Raw genomic sequence first — 17,202 nt, forward strand, 5'->3', positions numbered from 1 at the left:
CAATATTACAATTTACAATCTTAAATATATTAGTGGTTCCAATGTATTATAAGTATTTAATTAGTTTTTTGAAAAGAAAAATTGTCATCAATATTTTTTCTAATAAAAACGATAGTAAAATGATAATAAAAATTACACTTTATAATAAAATATTATTATTTTTATCAAATAATATAGCTTATTTAAATTGTCTTAATTAACACTACAATATCATATGATCCAATGGTTATTTTAACAGAATGCCAAACATACACATTCGAATTAAAGAGTTAATTTAAAATTTAATGGTTTTTTTTACTCATCTATAATAATTCAACAAACAATTTGAGTGAATTAATCTTATTTACTCAATTTGTGTTCTACTTTTTCTTAAACCACATTATCACTTTTCACATTTAAAGTAGTATAACCATGAAAAAGAAAATTAAATTATATCTTATTTCTTAAGATAATAAATATTATATTTGATTATTTATTTTTTATAAATATGAAAAATAAATGAACACAGAGAAATAGACAATCTTTTTATTTCACTTTATTTATTTGAAAATCAATGTCGAATTATAAAAATTACAAATATAACTTAAAGTTGTATTTGAAATTTGAAAAACATTCAAAACTTTTTTAATACTTTCTGTATATTTTTTTCAAATTTTATCCTAAATTATTAATTTTTATAAAAATGGCTCCATTTTAATTATATTTCATATTTTATTTTATTTTTAGAAAAAACCATATTCAAATAATAAAGTATTATTTGCAAAATCAATAACTTAACACAAATTCAACTTAATTTTTTTAAAAATAAATTGGATTTTTTTTTTTTGTAATAGTATGTAGTAGTTCTTATATGAGATATAATCTATGACATTATACGATTATTTATTTTGATATATTACTCTTTTAGTGCAATTTGGTTGTATGTCTCACGTAAATTAGTCAAGTAATTTTTAGAAAATGAGGAAAGTAGACCATGTTTAAAAAGATATAATATATAAATATGTCTTTTAACTTGACCTCACTTAACATCTATAACATTTAACTTCGAGTGTGCACATGTTAGCATTTAAACTTATATAAAGTTGAACAATTAGACACACGTGTCCTACGAGACTTAATTCACGTAGGACGCCACATAAAATGTCGCATAGGACATGAATTGTATCGCCACGTAGGGCGTCAAGTAGGACACATGTGTCTACTTGTTCAATTCTATACAAATTTATGCGTCTACTATGCACATCCAAAATTGGAGGACATTGATGTCAAATGAAACCAAGTTAAATGATATATTTATGTATTTATGCCTTTTAAAAAAATATATAAAATTTGACCAAACACGACTTTAACTATAATTTTTTTAACGGAAAAGGCTCAAAAATACCTCTAAACTATCGGAAATAGCCCAGTTTTACCCTTAAATTATATTTTGGCTCAAAATTATCCTTTCCGTCAAAGTATTGGGTCATGCTTACAATTCTAATTAATAGATGTATGTTAAGTGCCACATGGACACCACATGGACGCCACATAAGCGCCAAACATTTCCCACTTCCACATAGACTAATAAGATCCCTAATATCTAATTTCCCCCTCATTTCTCTTAAGATACGATTTCACCCATTTCTCCTATTTTCGCGGCTAGGATAAGAAACGATTTCTTCATTTCGCGGTTGGATTTTGAAGTTGATTTCGCAACATTAGCTGAGGATGCTACGTGGAAGTTTGTAAAAGAGAAAGCTTTCGATATGGTTACAATAAACCCAACGATGGTTATAGGCAGTTTGTTGCAACCAACACTTAATACAAGTGTTGCTGCCATCATACAATTGCTAAATGGTATGCTTTATCTTAAAGCAACTAATTTGTCTTTGATCTCGTCATCTGAACTGAAAAAATATCTGAAATCGTTTCTTACCGTAGCTGCGAAAATGAGGGAAAATTGGTGAAATCGTATCTTAAGAGTAATGAGAGGAAAATTAGATATTAGGGATCTTATTAGTATACGTGGAAGTGGGAAATGTTTGGCGCTTATGTGGCGTCCATGTGGCACTTAACATATTTTTGTTAATTAGAAGGGTAAGTATGACCCAATACTTTGACGGGAAGGATAATTTTGAGCCAAAATATAGTTTAAGGGCAAATCTGAGCTATTTCCGATAGTTTAGGGGTATTTTTGAGCTTTTTTCGTTTTTTTAATTAAAAAAAACTATATTTTCATGACTGAACCATATTAAGAAAGGAAATGATTATAAGGCCTCGAATTTAAATTTTGAATATGGAAATAATTTCATTAAAAGTGATAAGTACATTCAAAAATAATTTTGAATTCAAATTAATAACACTCTAATGCGTATATACAAAATCAAATGAGATTTTTTTATTTTTTATTTTTAAATTGTGTGGTCTTGAAAGTATAGACTTTTGAAGTGAATAAAAAAATGGGGTCCATGTTTTAACTTTGCATGTAAAACTTAATGGGTTACTCGTACAAACTTAATGAAACTTATGTCGTAAGAATCAAAAGATCAGTTTTAAGTTTTAATAATTATATTGTAAAAGACATAGTAAACTTATGCTAAGCAATTAGCTCATAGCAATACTACACAACTCATATCAAATAATTTAATTCCTATGAAATTTATGTCAAGCAAACTGCAAAGAGAAGTTCACTAAACTTATGTCGAGTTAATTAGATCATAAATAAAAATATTTTAATTCACAAACTTTTATTAAAAGAGCGGCAAAAGCAGAAATTAAAAATTATCATATTTTTTCTAAAATAAATTTAAAATCACTTTTAAAAAAAAGGTCAATGTACGCAAAAACTTTAAAGCTAACATAAAAATTATATCAAGTTAAAAATTTAAATAATACTCTCTATATTTTATATTACTCGATCCTTATTGGGGTGGTTGCTCCACCATAAATGATTTCGTATTCCTTAAAATGGTATATATATATTCTAACTTTCGTATTTTTCCTTTTCTAGATGGTCACCATAACCTTACTTTTGCCTTTTGGGAACCATACTTTATTTTCATTGTATACAATTAATTCCCTGCATCTGATAATATTCTCTCTTTAATTTGCTTCAGTCGCACCATGCATCTTATCTTCTCAAAAATATGATACATCTTCCAAGAATGTTCCATCACCAATAACATCAGATGTGAGAATTTTAACACCTTTTGAATATCTAAAATTAAATTATCTGAAGCATGAACAATATAAGATGAGGGTCCAACATTGAATAATCTACGAATTAAAATGAGTTTCTAATTATTGTAATAAAAAAATTAACTATGTAAATTTAACTCAACATCAACTACAAAAACCGATAAATAAGGATTACCTAATATAGTATGAAGACCGATAATACTCTTCTCGATTAGTATGAGAACTCAATGTAACATAAGTATATCATAGTATTTGGGTGATTATAATTTTTATTTTTGTTTTAAGCATAGCATAACATCCATGATTATATTTTTTTTATCATTAAAGATAAAGTAGAAAAGTCAAATTAAATTATTTATAAATTTTAAAAGTTATCAAAAAACTTTTTGGAATAATAAAATGAAAATGTTGTCGCATGGACTTAAAACGGATATAGTAGGTAATTTGTTTTTTTTCTTTGTGACAACCAAAAATAATTTCAGCCGTCCAAATAATAGGTCAAAAAGTGCAATTTAATACGGCACGAGGAAAAAAAAATACTTATCACTGATCGTGTGATGAGATTTCTAGAAGATCTCGAGTTATTAATTAGAGAATTCAGATTCAAATTTGTATTATAAAATTATATTTAAGAAATATTATTTATTTTTGATGTATATTAAGATTTTTCGGCACGAATATAAAAAGAAAAGACAAGAATATATGATAAATCATACCTTCAATTTCATTTTCAGAGAGAGACTTATTTATCATTTTTTTCAATGATAATAAAAAGTTTTGATCGTATGCATATGTGTTGTTTAGTCGGACTTCAATACAAGTATCAAATATTGTGCCTGAGAAATAAAAAAATCATACATCAAAGATATAGTTTGGTGAATTGAAATAATATTAGAAAAATAAATTTTTTTAAATCACAAATCATTGAGAAATTTGTGCTCTAAAACATGATTTGTCACTCTGGTTCGATAATAAAATAATTATTTTAGGACTAAAGATTCATACAAGTAGGATTATAGGAGGAATTGTTATCTAGATGAGGCACCTTTTTCCTCATATCCTAAGTTTTGGATAAATAAAAGGACAAATTTATTCAGCCTTATAACATTTTAGGGAAAGTCTGCTCAAAGTAGCAAAGTGAACAATAGGAAGAAACCTCCACACAACCACATATATATATACCACAGAAAAAAATAATATATTTGCAGAATTAGGTTTTGTTTCTTTAATTTTTGGGCATTTACAAACCACACATACTGCTTTCACTATTCCACCTCATCTTATAATACAAATAAATAAATAAATATAACATCTTCATTTGTGGTAAATTAATTAAGATGCATGTCACTTTCATATTGTCTTTCCTAAGTTTCTTACTTATCATTTATATCCTTTCAAGAAATTAAATTATGAGAAGAAATAGACAACATAGGATTAGGAACATAAAGGAGAATTCGTTTTTTTTAAACCGTCAGAAAATAAATTATAATTATAAATAAAATATGAAGAAATAAGAATATTTTATTAATAAGTAGTGCAAGTACAATTATGTTACTCCCTTGATTATTCGAGGATTGTTAGCTAGTAGCACATTTCTCGAAGGGGTTGTTAGCTAGTAGCGTATTTCTCAAACATTGAAGACCACATCTTGATCTCTTTATGAATATTTCAAGAATTTATGGAATTTTCAAGATGTCTTTTAAAGAGAATATATAACCCTTAGTATAGAGACATGAGCTGGAGTTTAGGGTAGAGTAACCTCCGAAAACCCTAATTGAAATAGAATTCGGCTGGTAGAGTTCAAATTTTTTTGATGTCTACAATATGAATCTGCCCTTTTAATTTAGCTTTAACAAATAGTTATGTCCTTTCACTTTTACATGCATATAGACATTTAAATTATTATAAAATCAAATAAACTAAACGTTTAGTTTCAATATAACAAATCACATGTGAAATGTACCTACCCTATCCTATCCTATATATAAATTTCCACTTTACACAACTAATTTAGGGAAACATGAAAGATGATCAACAAGGTCATTTGTAATCTCTTACCACTATGATTATCTAGCTGGAATAATTATACTAACAAAAAGTGTTCTTGCACAGCTGCACTATCCCTAAAAGAGATTTCCAATTTTGCCCATTCATTTGTAGTAACATAATAAGAGTGTCTTACCACTTTCTCCGTTTTATATTACTTAATCCATGTTATTTTAACATAACTTTTATTAAAAGTGTACTTTATTAAACTAATCTAATTCTAAATTCGATTACTGTAATAAAAAAAGAAAATCTCATTTTTAGTAACTACAGAGTCAAGTAAGATGAAACGGAGCGGGCAGTATAGTACAAAACAAAAGAAAAGTTAGTTTCTTTTTCAAATATTCTACTATATATGTAGTTTTACAGGCTTACAGCAATTAACCACTTATTGCCACTTCTAGTACTCTGTCGGGAGCTAAAATCAGACCAATAGCCATTCACCATTGAGTTTTGTGTGTAAAATAGAGAGATCCAAAGCAGCCAAGTTGTTTACTGTATTATTTTTTCAATTTCCTTTCCCAGCAAAATACTCCTCATGGTACCCTTTTTCTTTGTTTTTCTATGACCATGAAATTCCTGGGAATATTGGTTGGTGTAGTGATACTGGTATCTCAGAATAACAAAGTGGGTCATTCTTGATTATTGAGGTCCTACTTTCCCCACTCCCACTTGTTGTTTTTGCCCTCACCCCCACTCTTACCAAAACTGACCACTGAACCCCTTTTTCACTTTAATTGACACATTTATTTCAACTGTACAATTAGTCTTTCTTCTTTTTGTCCATTTTCTACATCTTCATTTGTATTTTGATACCCTTTTCTTGGTTTGCTCTAGTTGTTTAAGGGATAAAGGAACAATCTTTTTTGGTTTTGTGTGTGCAGAGTGTTTTTAGGCTGAATTCTTGAATTTGTTTTCAAGATTGAGTCTTTTTGCTGCTCAGGAGGGAAGTGGTAACTGGGGTCTCTTAAGAAACGAAGTAAAGTTTGGTTCTTGGATTTGATTTGGTTAAAACGAGCTTAAACTTTGTAGTTCTTGTTATTACAGGTCTTAAGGTAAGTGATTTGTAACTGTGATTCATGATTGTAGTGGGACAATGGAGAGTGTTGAGGAATGAAAAAGTAATGAGATAAGTGGTCTCTGACTTGGGTAACCACCACCAGTGAGCTGCTTTTGGAGTTGAGTTAGGCTCGGGATCCATTTATTTATAGAGAAGTTTATGGCCAGCTTTTTTTTTCTTTAGTACTACTGCTAATTATTGTGGTTTAGTGAATACAACAATGAAGAATTTTCTTAAAAAACTTCATATTGGGTCCAATCAATCGGAGGATTCAGAAGGATCAACATCCTCCTCAAGGAGCAAGAAATTAAGTGATGTTTCATCACCTGAAAAGCATTCAAGCTCTAGAAGCTATCATGGGTCTGATAATAAACCTTTTTCAGCAATTTCAGGATGGTTAAATTCAGTTACAAATAGGCATAGTCCTAGTCCTCCGTCTTCCTCAAATGGGAATAGAGGGAATAGAATGGACCATTCTGACTCTGTGAGTATTGGTGGCGCTGATGCTGTTTTAGATGCTGTACAGCGTGATTCGGAGTCTAGCAGCTCGAGGGATCCTGGTGTAGAGGAGGAGTATCAAATTCAGTTAGCTCTAGTGTTGAGCGCGAAGGAAGACCCTGAGGCAGTTCAAATTGAGGCTGTTAAGCAAATCAGTTTAGGCTCTTCTGCCCCAGAGAATGCTCCTGCAGAAGTTGTAGCATATCGGTATTGGGTATGTTCGTCTCTGTCTATTTGGTTTTATTCATATCACAACTCTTGGCTTACTTTACTCTAGGCACCTAAAGGCATGCTTAGCAAATCTGTTATCTTTTAGGTAAATCTATTGTATATGGATTTTATTTCATAAAAAAAGAAGAAAAGGAAATGGCCATGTCATTTAATCCCTTATGTTCTGACTTACCTTGCTGAGATAGTCGCATATGCATTTTGAAGTTTGTATCTTTTTTTTTTTAAGGATTTGGTTGACCACTGCTGAACAGGCATCTACTGATTTAGTTCTTTATCAAATTCAGACTTTAGAATTCAAGCATCGTATTATAATGGTAATGGTAATTGTGCCTTGCTGTTGATTGTATTTGTCATTCCTCAAAGGTATTGGTTAGTAGATTCATTAATCCTTATGCTGATTAAGCACTTAGATTATCGGCTTTCATCTTTTAAGTCTGGGGATGGCCTCAAGATGACTGGAGTGTGAAACTTTACTTGATCAGGATTCAATTCCCCACAAAGACTAAAAACACTAGGTGATTTCTTTGAATCTACCTAACCGTTGTTAGGTTAAATTACCCGGTACTTGTGCTGGTGGGAGGTAGAAGTACCCGGTGGAATAATCCAGCTAAGCAAAAGCTGGCCCGGCACCATTGTTGTCACAAAAAGAGATATTGAAAGAAGTAAAAAGGAAATTCAAATTGTGTCATTTAGGAGGCGTACTGTTTTCTCATGGAAGGAACACCAATACAATTACTCATATCATAAGGTCCTGGGACGTGGTATAAATGAGAACCTATTGCCTATTGGTAACACTGATAAGTCACTGGAAATATGAGAATTCAAAATGCTGTAGTGAAGGTAGTGAGAGGAAACAAAGTTTAGCTTGACTGAGGAATTAAGTGATCAATGAGTATAAGACTTGATTGATATAGTTGAGGAGAGAGAGATGCCAAGTTCAACCCTACTGACATTATTGGACTAGAAATTTTGTAATGATAGGGATAAGCTTGAAATTGCGGGTAGGAAACACTGCCAAAGACGATATATATTTTGCCGTCTAGATATCATAGTCATTGGCTCATAGCAATGCACATATTTTCTGGTTTCTACTTTTCCATATTCCTGTCTGGTGTTTAAGTGGTTCCAATAGCTTATCCGTCTTAAACAATCAGCAAGAAGGTATATTAGACAGCTACATTATCTAAAATATGGAGGGATTGATTTTGTGGTGTATAAGTTGCTCTATTGTTTCGTCAGATTAGTTTCTGTTTGTGCAAAAATTTCCCTTTCCTAGTCCTTATTCCTTTCTAACACATGACATATCTCATATTATAGATTTATCAATGCTTCACAGAATTACAATGCTCTAAGCTATGATGACAAGATCCTGGATGGATTTTATGATCTGTATGGTGTCCTCATGGAGTCCAATTCCTCGAAAATGCCCTCCCTCATTGATCTGCAAAGAACGGAAGTATCAGATCATATTAGTTGGGAAGCCATCCTTGTCAGTAAAGCTGCGGACTCCAAGTTGTTGAAACTTGAACAGAGAGCTCTAGAGATTGCTGTTGAGGAGAGGTCAAACCTCATGGATTTTTCAGCCAGCAGTTTGGTACATAAGCTTGCTGTGCTTGTTTCTGACCACATGGGGGGCCCAGTTGTGGATCCGGAGAGCATGTTGCTTGCATGGAGAAGTATTAGTTATAATCTAAAGGCAACTCTAGGGAGTATGGTTTTGCCTCTTGGTTCTTTGACCATTGGATTGGCTCGTCATCGTGCATTGTTATTCAAGGTAGTAAGCATTTTGGACTCTTAAATCTATAGCAGTATTTGATTATAATTAGTTTGTGATATCTTTTAGTTTTCTCATAAAGTAATATCCCTTGCTTATTGACAATGAAAATGCCTGAGATACCTGAATATCCTAATCTCACTTCTAAAGCCTAATTTACTTGTCTAGTTGGCTAAGACTCGGAATGTATATGACTATTTAAAGAAGGGAATTCTACTCGTCGTGAAGGATGATTGGTTCTGTGGATGGCAAATGTCATATAGAAAAATAAACTCATTTAAGCAGAACGTTAGCATAGGCATGGTTCAGTTCTAATCTGAATCAACTCCAGTATTTGTCCCCTAGTTCTTGATCTTTCCAGCTACTTGTCAGTATTCTGCATCCATTGCTTCTGTGATTGTACCTTATTGTTCTCTTTGATCCTTTTCGTAGATAGCAATCAATTCTGTCTTCACGATATTACTTGTCCATAGTTTTTATTTTGGTTTGATGCATTAGTCATTTCAATGGCGCTTTTCTTTGTCAATCTGCTAATCATCACTATTATTTTTATTTTAGGTACTTGCTAATGGTTAGCCTTACCCTTTCATTTGCTATGCTTTGATTATAACATCACATTTTTTAAATTTTTTTTTGCTTCTGAAAATTATTTAGGTTTTAGCTGATAGTGTGGGGATTCCTTGTCGATTAGTAAAAGGAAAGCAGTATACAGGTTCAGATGATGTTGCAATGAACTATGTAAAAATCGATGGAAGGTTGCTGCTATTCACTTTACCTTCTTTCCTTGATGCTATAGATGCAATCTTTTTCTTTTATGTTCTCTCAGGTGGGGTATACATATTGAAACTTGGTCAGAATTTTCACTTTTCTTGGATAATCTTCCTTGGTTGGTTTGCATTGCACAAATACACCTTGTGGCTTAGTCAGAGCAAGCATCGGCCTTATCAAACATGAAATGTAGTAACAAAGGGCCAAGGTAGGAGCTACTTAAGGCACATCACACATTGCTTAACGAGAAAAGGCGCAGACTGAAAAAGAAAGATTTACATAATTGAAAAGAAAAACTATAAACACAAACACCAACAATATTAGTAGGAAACTTGAAAAGGAAGTGCAATGAAGTGAAAAACATCAATCAAAGTAAATATCAATCTTAAGTTCCTGATCAAATGCAAGATACCTTTTTAAGTTTCTCACTAGCGACTAGTTTTCTTATTGATAATTCTAGAGTTCTGAGTTCCTATTCATAATTGCTAAAGTGCTCATTTGTAAAGTTTCCTTAATAATTAATATATTTTCTCGCAAGCTACATCTACTGTTTTGCACCAGGCCTCTGAGGCTCATAAACTAACATAAACTTTGAAAAAGCTGTTGGTTGGCTGGTTTATGGCGCATACCTTAGTGCTTTCACTAGACGATCACCCGCCAGGCATTCTGTGCAGCTTGCCCTGCATCTCACTTAAGGGCTTAAGCACCCCTCAAGCATGTCTTTGACAACAATGACAAGCATACTGTTCAAATTTCTAGATTAAATTCTTGAAAAGTTTGTTTTGTTGAGCTGATAAAACATTTCAAGAAAATATGTATAGTAATTAATTTGGACTATGAATTGATTTTTCTAATTTCCTTCACAATTTACAGTATTTTACAGTCTTAAATTGCTGCTGTTGTTTGTATGCTGCAGAGATTTGTTGATACATTGTTTGGGATAAATTTTTGCTGGAATAATTTCTTCTGCTGGAATTATCTTATTCTATTTACTAATCAGATGATACATTTGCAGGGAGTATATTGTCGATTTGATGGCAGCACCCGGAACACTTATTCCATCTGACACATCTGGAGTACATGGAGACTATGAAGAATCTATTCTCTCCATCAGTCCATCCTCCAAAGATGTTGATTCTCATCCAGGTTCCTATAGTAGTGGGATTGCTTCTTCATTGGGAGATCATTCAGACTATGGAACGGCAGACAAGAGATCCAGGTTTGCGGAAAGCACTAGTGCAGGAAATGAATCTCCCTCTTCTGGTAATTCAGAACTGCAGGTAAAAGCGGAGAAAGAATTTTATAATACCTTCCATGATTTTACAAAGGCTCCCAGTCCTAAGGAGCAAGGACAGGAAACATCTTCTAGAGCTGGGCATGCAAGATCTGCTTTTACACATGCAAGATCTCCTTCCTGGACAGAAGGTGTTAGCTCCCCAGCTGCACACAAGATGAAAGTAAAGGATGCTTCGCAATACATGATTGACGCTGCCAAAGAAAATCCACAGCTAGCTCAAAAACTGCACACTGTTTTACTTGAGAGTGGAGTTATTGCACCACCAAACCTGTTCGCTGAGATCTATCCAGAACAACTAGACGTATCTCATATAGAGGGAAAATCCAGGCTAGAGGAAAGAGATGAGTTCCAGAAAGTCAAGGGTCAATCTGATAAGAATCGAGCCCGCTTCTTACCCCCTCTGCCTTATCACAGTCCATACTCTAAGGGCAATGCACGTGGATCATTGGAACCTCAGCCAGATGTGAGAGAAGTTGGTGAACAGCAAGTTTCTAGACAGTCTGAAGTAGCTCCACCGAAACATATGAAAACAGTTCCTGTTGCTGCTGCTGCTGCCGCCGCCGCAGCTGCTGTTGCCTCTTCGATGGTAGTTGTTGCAGCCAAGACTAACCCTCACGGGGACCTCCCCGTAGCAGCTGCTGCCACAGCCACAGCTGCAGCAGTGGTAGCAACAACTGCAGCAGTCAGTAAGCAATATGAGGCACAAGGAGGTATGTCCAACTTGTTAACGAATTTGTTGTTCCTTCTTGGTAACAAAATGAAAGCTTGGAGATATGTGCCATTGTCCAGTTAATCTGCTGTCTTTCTTAATCATATAGACTGTGAAAGAGTTGATGGAGATGCAGATACTGCTGTTTATGAGCAACAGAGAAGTGGTCATCAAGAGCATGAGGCAGCAGGAGCAAATTCAGAGGGTGAAAGGATGTCAGATAAGTCAACCGGTAATGATAGTGCTAAATCAGATGTGATACTTGATGATGTAGCAGATTGTGAGATTCCGTGGGAGGATATTGCCTTGGGTGAGCGTATCGGACTTGGTATGACCTGCATTGTGTTACAGACCTGAAGGTTCTTTAAAGTAGGTGATTTAGACTCTGTAATCTGACACTTCTCATAATTTCTATGTTCTAGGATCTTATGGAGAGGTCTATCGTGGAGAGTGGCATGGAACTGTAAGTTCATTATCCTTGTGTCAGTTAGGTTTCTTCTTATGTATCTTGGGGTTGGCTTAAAGAAGTTTTAAGTGACATCTTTGTCCTTCCTGCATTAAAAGGCCAAGCTTTCTTTTTATCGATCTAAATAACTAGATCGATTGGAACTTAAATCTAATTGATTTGAGTTGTAGATCAAATCTTTAAGAACTTAATAATGAGAAGATTCCTTGTTCTTTTTGCAACTGAGCCCGTTTGGTTTGACTTAAAAAAAGTAACTTTTAAGTCAAAAATAAAAAGTCAAACTGAAAAGACTTTTGAAGCCAAAAAATAAAAAGTAGGGGGAGACCTACTTTTGGTTTCTGACTTATTTTAAGTCATTTTAAACTTATTATAAGTCATTTTTGACCTTGCCAAACACTTCCTAACTTATTTTAAGTCATTTTTGACTTATTTTAAGTTATTTTTTATATTTGTCAAACACTTTCAAGAGTCAAAAACTGACTTAAAAGTAGGTTTGACCAACTTTTAAGTCAATGCGAACAAGCTCTAAAAGGATTAATTTTTTGTTTATTTTTGTTAATTTAGCTCAAAATTAAATTACTTTTTAATCTTATTCAAATAATACAAAAATGTTTAAAAGTTGGAGGTTTGGAGAAAGACTTTGAAGGTGATAAATGAATTGACACGGTATATACAAGAAGTGTCATGGTGTATATTATTTGCTGATGACATTGTTCTGATTGACGAGACCCGAGGCAAAATAAATGTTAAGCTAAAGATAATGTATGTGATTATTTCTCATAATTTGCTAAAATGAAAAAGAAGAATGAGTTTGTTTATTGCCATGGCTTCTTCACTCCCGTTATTTTCTTTTTTCGAACTGCTTTTCCTTGAGCCAAGGGTCTATCGATAACAATGTCTCCAGCTTCCAAGGTAGGGATATGGTTTGCATATACACGTCAGACCCCACTTGTGGGATTACACTGGGTTTTGTATGTTTATATATGGAAAATAAGAATGAGTCTTTTGTAGGCATACTTTGATATCTTGGTTTAATCTATATAATGCATATTTGTCAAAATCTGTTATTTTCTCATAAAAATCTGTCATAAACTTGTTGAAGTGAATATACAATCTGTATCATCTGATTGTTTTCCCTCTTCTTTTTCATAAATTTTGAGGAGTCTCATGCCTCTTTTGAAAACTCCTTTGTTAACCACTTTTCCATTACATTCTAGACACTGTTTAGTGTTTACACTTGATGGTTGGCTTGAATTTCTGTACTTCAAATCTGATGTGATGATGTCTCTGCTAATTTAACTGCTGAGTTATTTGCTGAACATGTCTGGTTCTGGGTCAAAACATTTGTTGCATACACGTAATATTTTACCATAGCTTCTCATATTCATTCATTACTTACTGTCATCAACTATAAATGGGAACACATAAATTGCACTTAAGAATTCCTTATTTTCTTCAACTTGAGTTAAGACAAATATATTAAGCCTTCTTATTTTCAGGAAGTTGCTGTAAAGAAGTTCCTGGATCAAGATATAACTGGTGAATCCCTTGAGGAGTTCAGAAGTGAGGTATTACCCTTCTTGACAAACATAGGCCACTATCAGTGTTCTTAAATAGTACAATCTCTGTAACTATTATCATCTCCTCAGAGATCTTACTCTTGAACAAATTTTAAAAACTGATGGCAAAATCTTGAAAGAAGTTATTGTTTTCATCAAATTTATCAAAATTTCAAGTTATCAGAAAAATAAACAACTTATCACTTTTTCCTAACTCGTACCTGATGATACATAGGTATTTAGTGAAATCAAGACATATCATTAAACATGTTGGTTTGTAGTTCTGCTTTTCCTGATCATTATGATAATCTCCTATGGGGTTTTCTTGCTGTAACACGGTCGTAACGAATTATCAATACATATTATATAGCACAACATGTGTTCATTTTTAACAGTTCTGCTGCATTATTACCGAAGCTGGTAACATTTTGGTTCCTGAGGTAATTTGGGTTTAAATCATTTTTTAGACGAGATGATTCAGCCAGAAATTACCACTTTTTACTATATATCATGGTGATATAGTTATTTATTTTATCAGTTCTGCTGCATTATTAACAAAGCCCGTAAAAGTTTTCATGAGATTTGCTTTCTGAAGGCTGTAGCAGAAGATATTGCTTGCATAATCCATTTTAATCAGTTTCTGACACTACAATCCAGTTTCCCCTAGTTGTGATGATAGCATCACAGTGCTTCATCTTCTGATGTGTTGCTTAGCCTAACTTCTGGATTACAATTTGATTTGTATTCTCTATATTCATCTGTGGTTTGCAAGGTGCGGATCATGAAAAGGCTCAGACATCCAAATGTTGTTCTATTCATGGGAGCTGTTACTCGTTCTCCACATCTTTCAATTGTTACCGAGTTTCTTCATAGGTATGTTAAAAGCTATGGGCAGAAATTTATGGATAATATAAAATATACGTCACTTTTATGGTCATCAGTTAATTTGAAGTGGCTGTTGTATGTTAACTTGGAAATCTGAACTAAAACTTGGTAATGATTACTTGAATTCAAAATATTTTTTTGATTTGCAGAGGTAGTTTGTACAGATTAATCCATCGACCCCACAATCAGCTAGATGAGCGCAGGAGGTTGAGGATGGCTCTTGATGCTGTATGCTCGACTTTTTCATTTATAATTTCTCCATTTGTTCAAGCCTTTTGTTTTAGTTTGTGACTTTCTGGTGAATGTGCTGTACTGAACTAACAGGCTCGAGGGATGAACTATCTACACAACTGCACTCCCATGATAGTTCATCGAGATTTGAAGTCTCCAAATCTCCTTGTAGATAAGAACTGGGTTGTGAAGGTGAACTTCCTTTAACTCTTAACTCTAGGGAGTTTGCAGCTTCCTTTTCACTTAGAATCCATGTGATATGTTTTGATTTTTCTGACTCTAGGTATGTGATTTTGGACTGTCAAGAATGAAGCACAGCACATTTCTTTCTTCTAGGTCGACTGCTGGGACGGTAAGCAGGACGGTTGAAGTCTAATGCTTTTTCTGTATGATTGTCAATAAACATGCTCCTTAATTAGTACATTCTTAGATCTGTTTGTCTTGCTAATATAGTTTGACATCTAATGATGGTTGATATTTATTTTCTATATATTAGTAGTAACACCAATTTCCATTAGATATGTGGAGGTGTAGCATGTGATGTTTTTTCTTTTTGAGTTAACTTTACACGCAAGGTATAAAATTTTGGTTATATGGTGCAAATTGGGCACTTTTTTACTTTTTATGCTTGTTTAAGGATCTTTTAAGTGTTCCATCATATTTTGAAGTGTGAAACATTTGGTTGTTTTCTATGCTTGCTATATTTAGTGGTTTTCCACATCCGATCTCATAATTCCCCGAGTCATTTTGTTTCTCAGGCAGAGTGGATGGCCCCAGAAGTGCTGAGAAATGAACCTTCAAATGAAAAGTATGTCTGATAACCATATTACCCAACTGAAAAATGTGATGATGCAGTAGAGTGATTATAGACTGCGAAAAATTAAAACTTTCTGGTCAATATAGGGTGACAGTTTCACAAATAGATTCATTCAGTGGCTTTTGGTATATGATTGATGATGTTGGATTATCAATTGTCCCCTGCAGATGTGATGTATTTAGCTTCGGTGTCATACTATGGGAGCTTTGTACTTTACAGCAACCATGGGGAGGAATGAATCCAATGCAAGTCGTTGGTGCTGTGGGGTTTCAGCACCGCCGTCTTGACATACCAGATGACATGGATCCAGCTATTGCAGACATTATCAGGAAATGCTGGCAAACGTGAGTTTCTGTGGTGTTTCAGTCTTGAAGTCACTTACTTTAAGTTTGCTCAGACTATTCAAAAATACTGTCGGGGTGTGTTGAATCCTCAAAAGTAATGCATTTTTGGAGGGTCCAAGCAACATAGACGAAGACTTGTAGATTCTTCATTATCTTTCGTTCTTCACTTCTAAATTTTGGTCAGGCCTCCTGCTGGTTACAATACAACAGAAGGGTTCATTTAGCTGACCTCAACTAATTCGTGATTGTGTTTTTTTGTACATGCAGAGATCCAAAGTTACGGCCTTCATTTGCTGAGATAATGGCTGCTCTGAAACCACTACAAAAGCCTATTACTAGTTCACATGCACCAAAACCACCAGTTGCCAGAGGTCAGCCATCCGCGGAGCAGGGTTAGTACTGAAGAACGTAAATAGACTTATTTTTCGTTGGATTAAACAGATCCAAATTTGAGCTCAAGAAACTGAAGGAAGACATCAAAGAACCTGACAAATCAGATACTTTATATTTAAGCCAAATTGTGATTCTTTTGTTTCATCCTTTTAGTATTTTTAGCAGTGTTTCCCCAATTCTCAAAAATTGTGTATCTGCCCTTCCCTTGTGTATTCATGTTGATACTCTCTTTTGTAATTAAAAAATAGAAAGAATTGCTTAAAAGAAGCTCAAGCTCTTTTATTTATGTTTTAGGTCAACATTTATATTTTGTACCTATTATTGAAACATGTGCAAATATAGCTCTTGAGACGAACAAACATTAGACTATATTTTGAAGATCTAAACTTTATGAATTCAATTTTAAGGGGTCGTTTGGTAGGCCGCATTAGAAGAAATAGTCCATGTATTATGTAAGGTATTATTTAGTACCATGTTTGGTAGAAATTTGTGCCTATGTATAACTAATTCATGGATTAGTAATACCTCCTACATGGTATTATAGGATGTATTACTAATACCTTCCATTTGGAGGTATTAGTAACACATAGGATATAATACCTTGGGATAAGTCTATGTAAAGATAAAAATATCCCTCAAATCATTTTAATTTTTTTTGTTTATTTTCTTGATTTTATGATTTATATTTGCACTAGTAAAATTTATTTAAATAAATTAGCTTACAAATTATTTAGTGAGAGTTGTTTGTTACTAAATAAATCTAATACAAATTTGAAATGTGAGTTGTTTATTTGTGTATGACGTTTGTGATTATATACACACACACACACGTATATATATATATATATATTTTGTGTGATTTTCTAATTATTTGTATTATTTTGAACAATTTAAAAAATTACATACACATTATAACTACTACTCGCAATTTTTATGTGTAAATG

At 33.2% G+C, this 17,202-nt stretch overlaps 1 protein-coding gene across 2 annotated transcripts; it reads left to right on the plus strand.

The window, feature by feature from the left end:
- Nucleotides 1–6,506: 6,506 nt before the first annotated feature.
- Nucleotides 6,507–16,551, plus strand: LOC102586582 (serine/threonine-protein kinase EDR1-like). Of its 2 annotated transcripts, XM_006365346.2 has the most exons (14): nucleotides 6,507–6,998; nucleotides 8,352–8,789; nucleotides 9,444–9,544; nucleotides 10,573–11,564; nucleotides 11,673–11,891; nucleotides 11,986–12,026; nucleotides 13,529–13,597; nucleotides 14,361–14,461; nucleotides 14,623–14,701; nucleotides 14,798–14,896; nucleotides 14,988–15,056; nucleotides 15,463–15,512; nucleotides 15,689–15,865; nucleotides 16,133–16,551. In XM_006365346.2, exons 1-14 carry the CDS (start codon nucleotides 6,507–6,509, stop codon nucleotides 16,260–16,262), a joined length of 3,057 nt encoding a protein of 1,018 aa, XP_006365408.1. In that variant the 3' UTR covers nucleotides 16,263–16,551. The 2 variants fall into 2 exon arrangements, with proteins under 2 accessions (XP_006365408.1, XP_015159910.1); XM_015304424.1 differs by lacking the exons at nucleotides 15,463–15,512; nucleotides 16,133–16,551 and having other exon boundaries at nucleotides 15,689–15,773.
- The last annotated feature ends 651 nt before the right edge of the window (nucleotides 16,552–17,202 follow it).

Source organism: Solanum tuberosum, unplaced genomic scaffold (genome assembly GCF_000226075.1).
Source record: "Solanum tuberosum cultivar DM 1-3 516 R44 unplaced genomic scaffold, SolTub_3.0 scf00550, whole genome shotgun sequence".
NCBI classification, from domain to species: domain Eukaryota; kingdom Viridiplantae; phylum Streptophyta; class Magnoliopsida; order Solanales; family Solanaceae; genus Solanum; species Solanum tuberosum.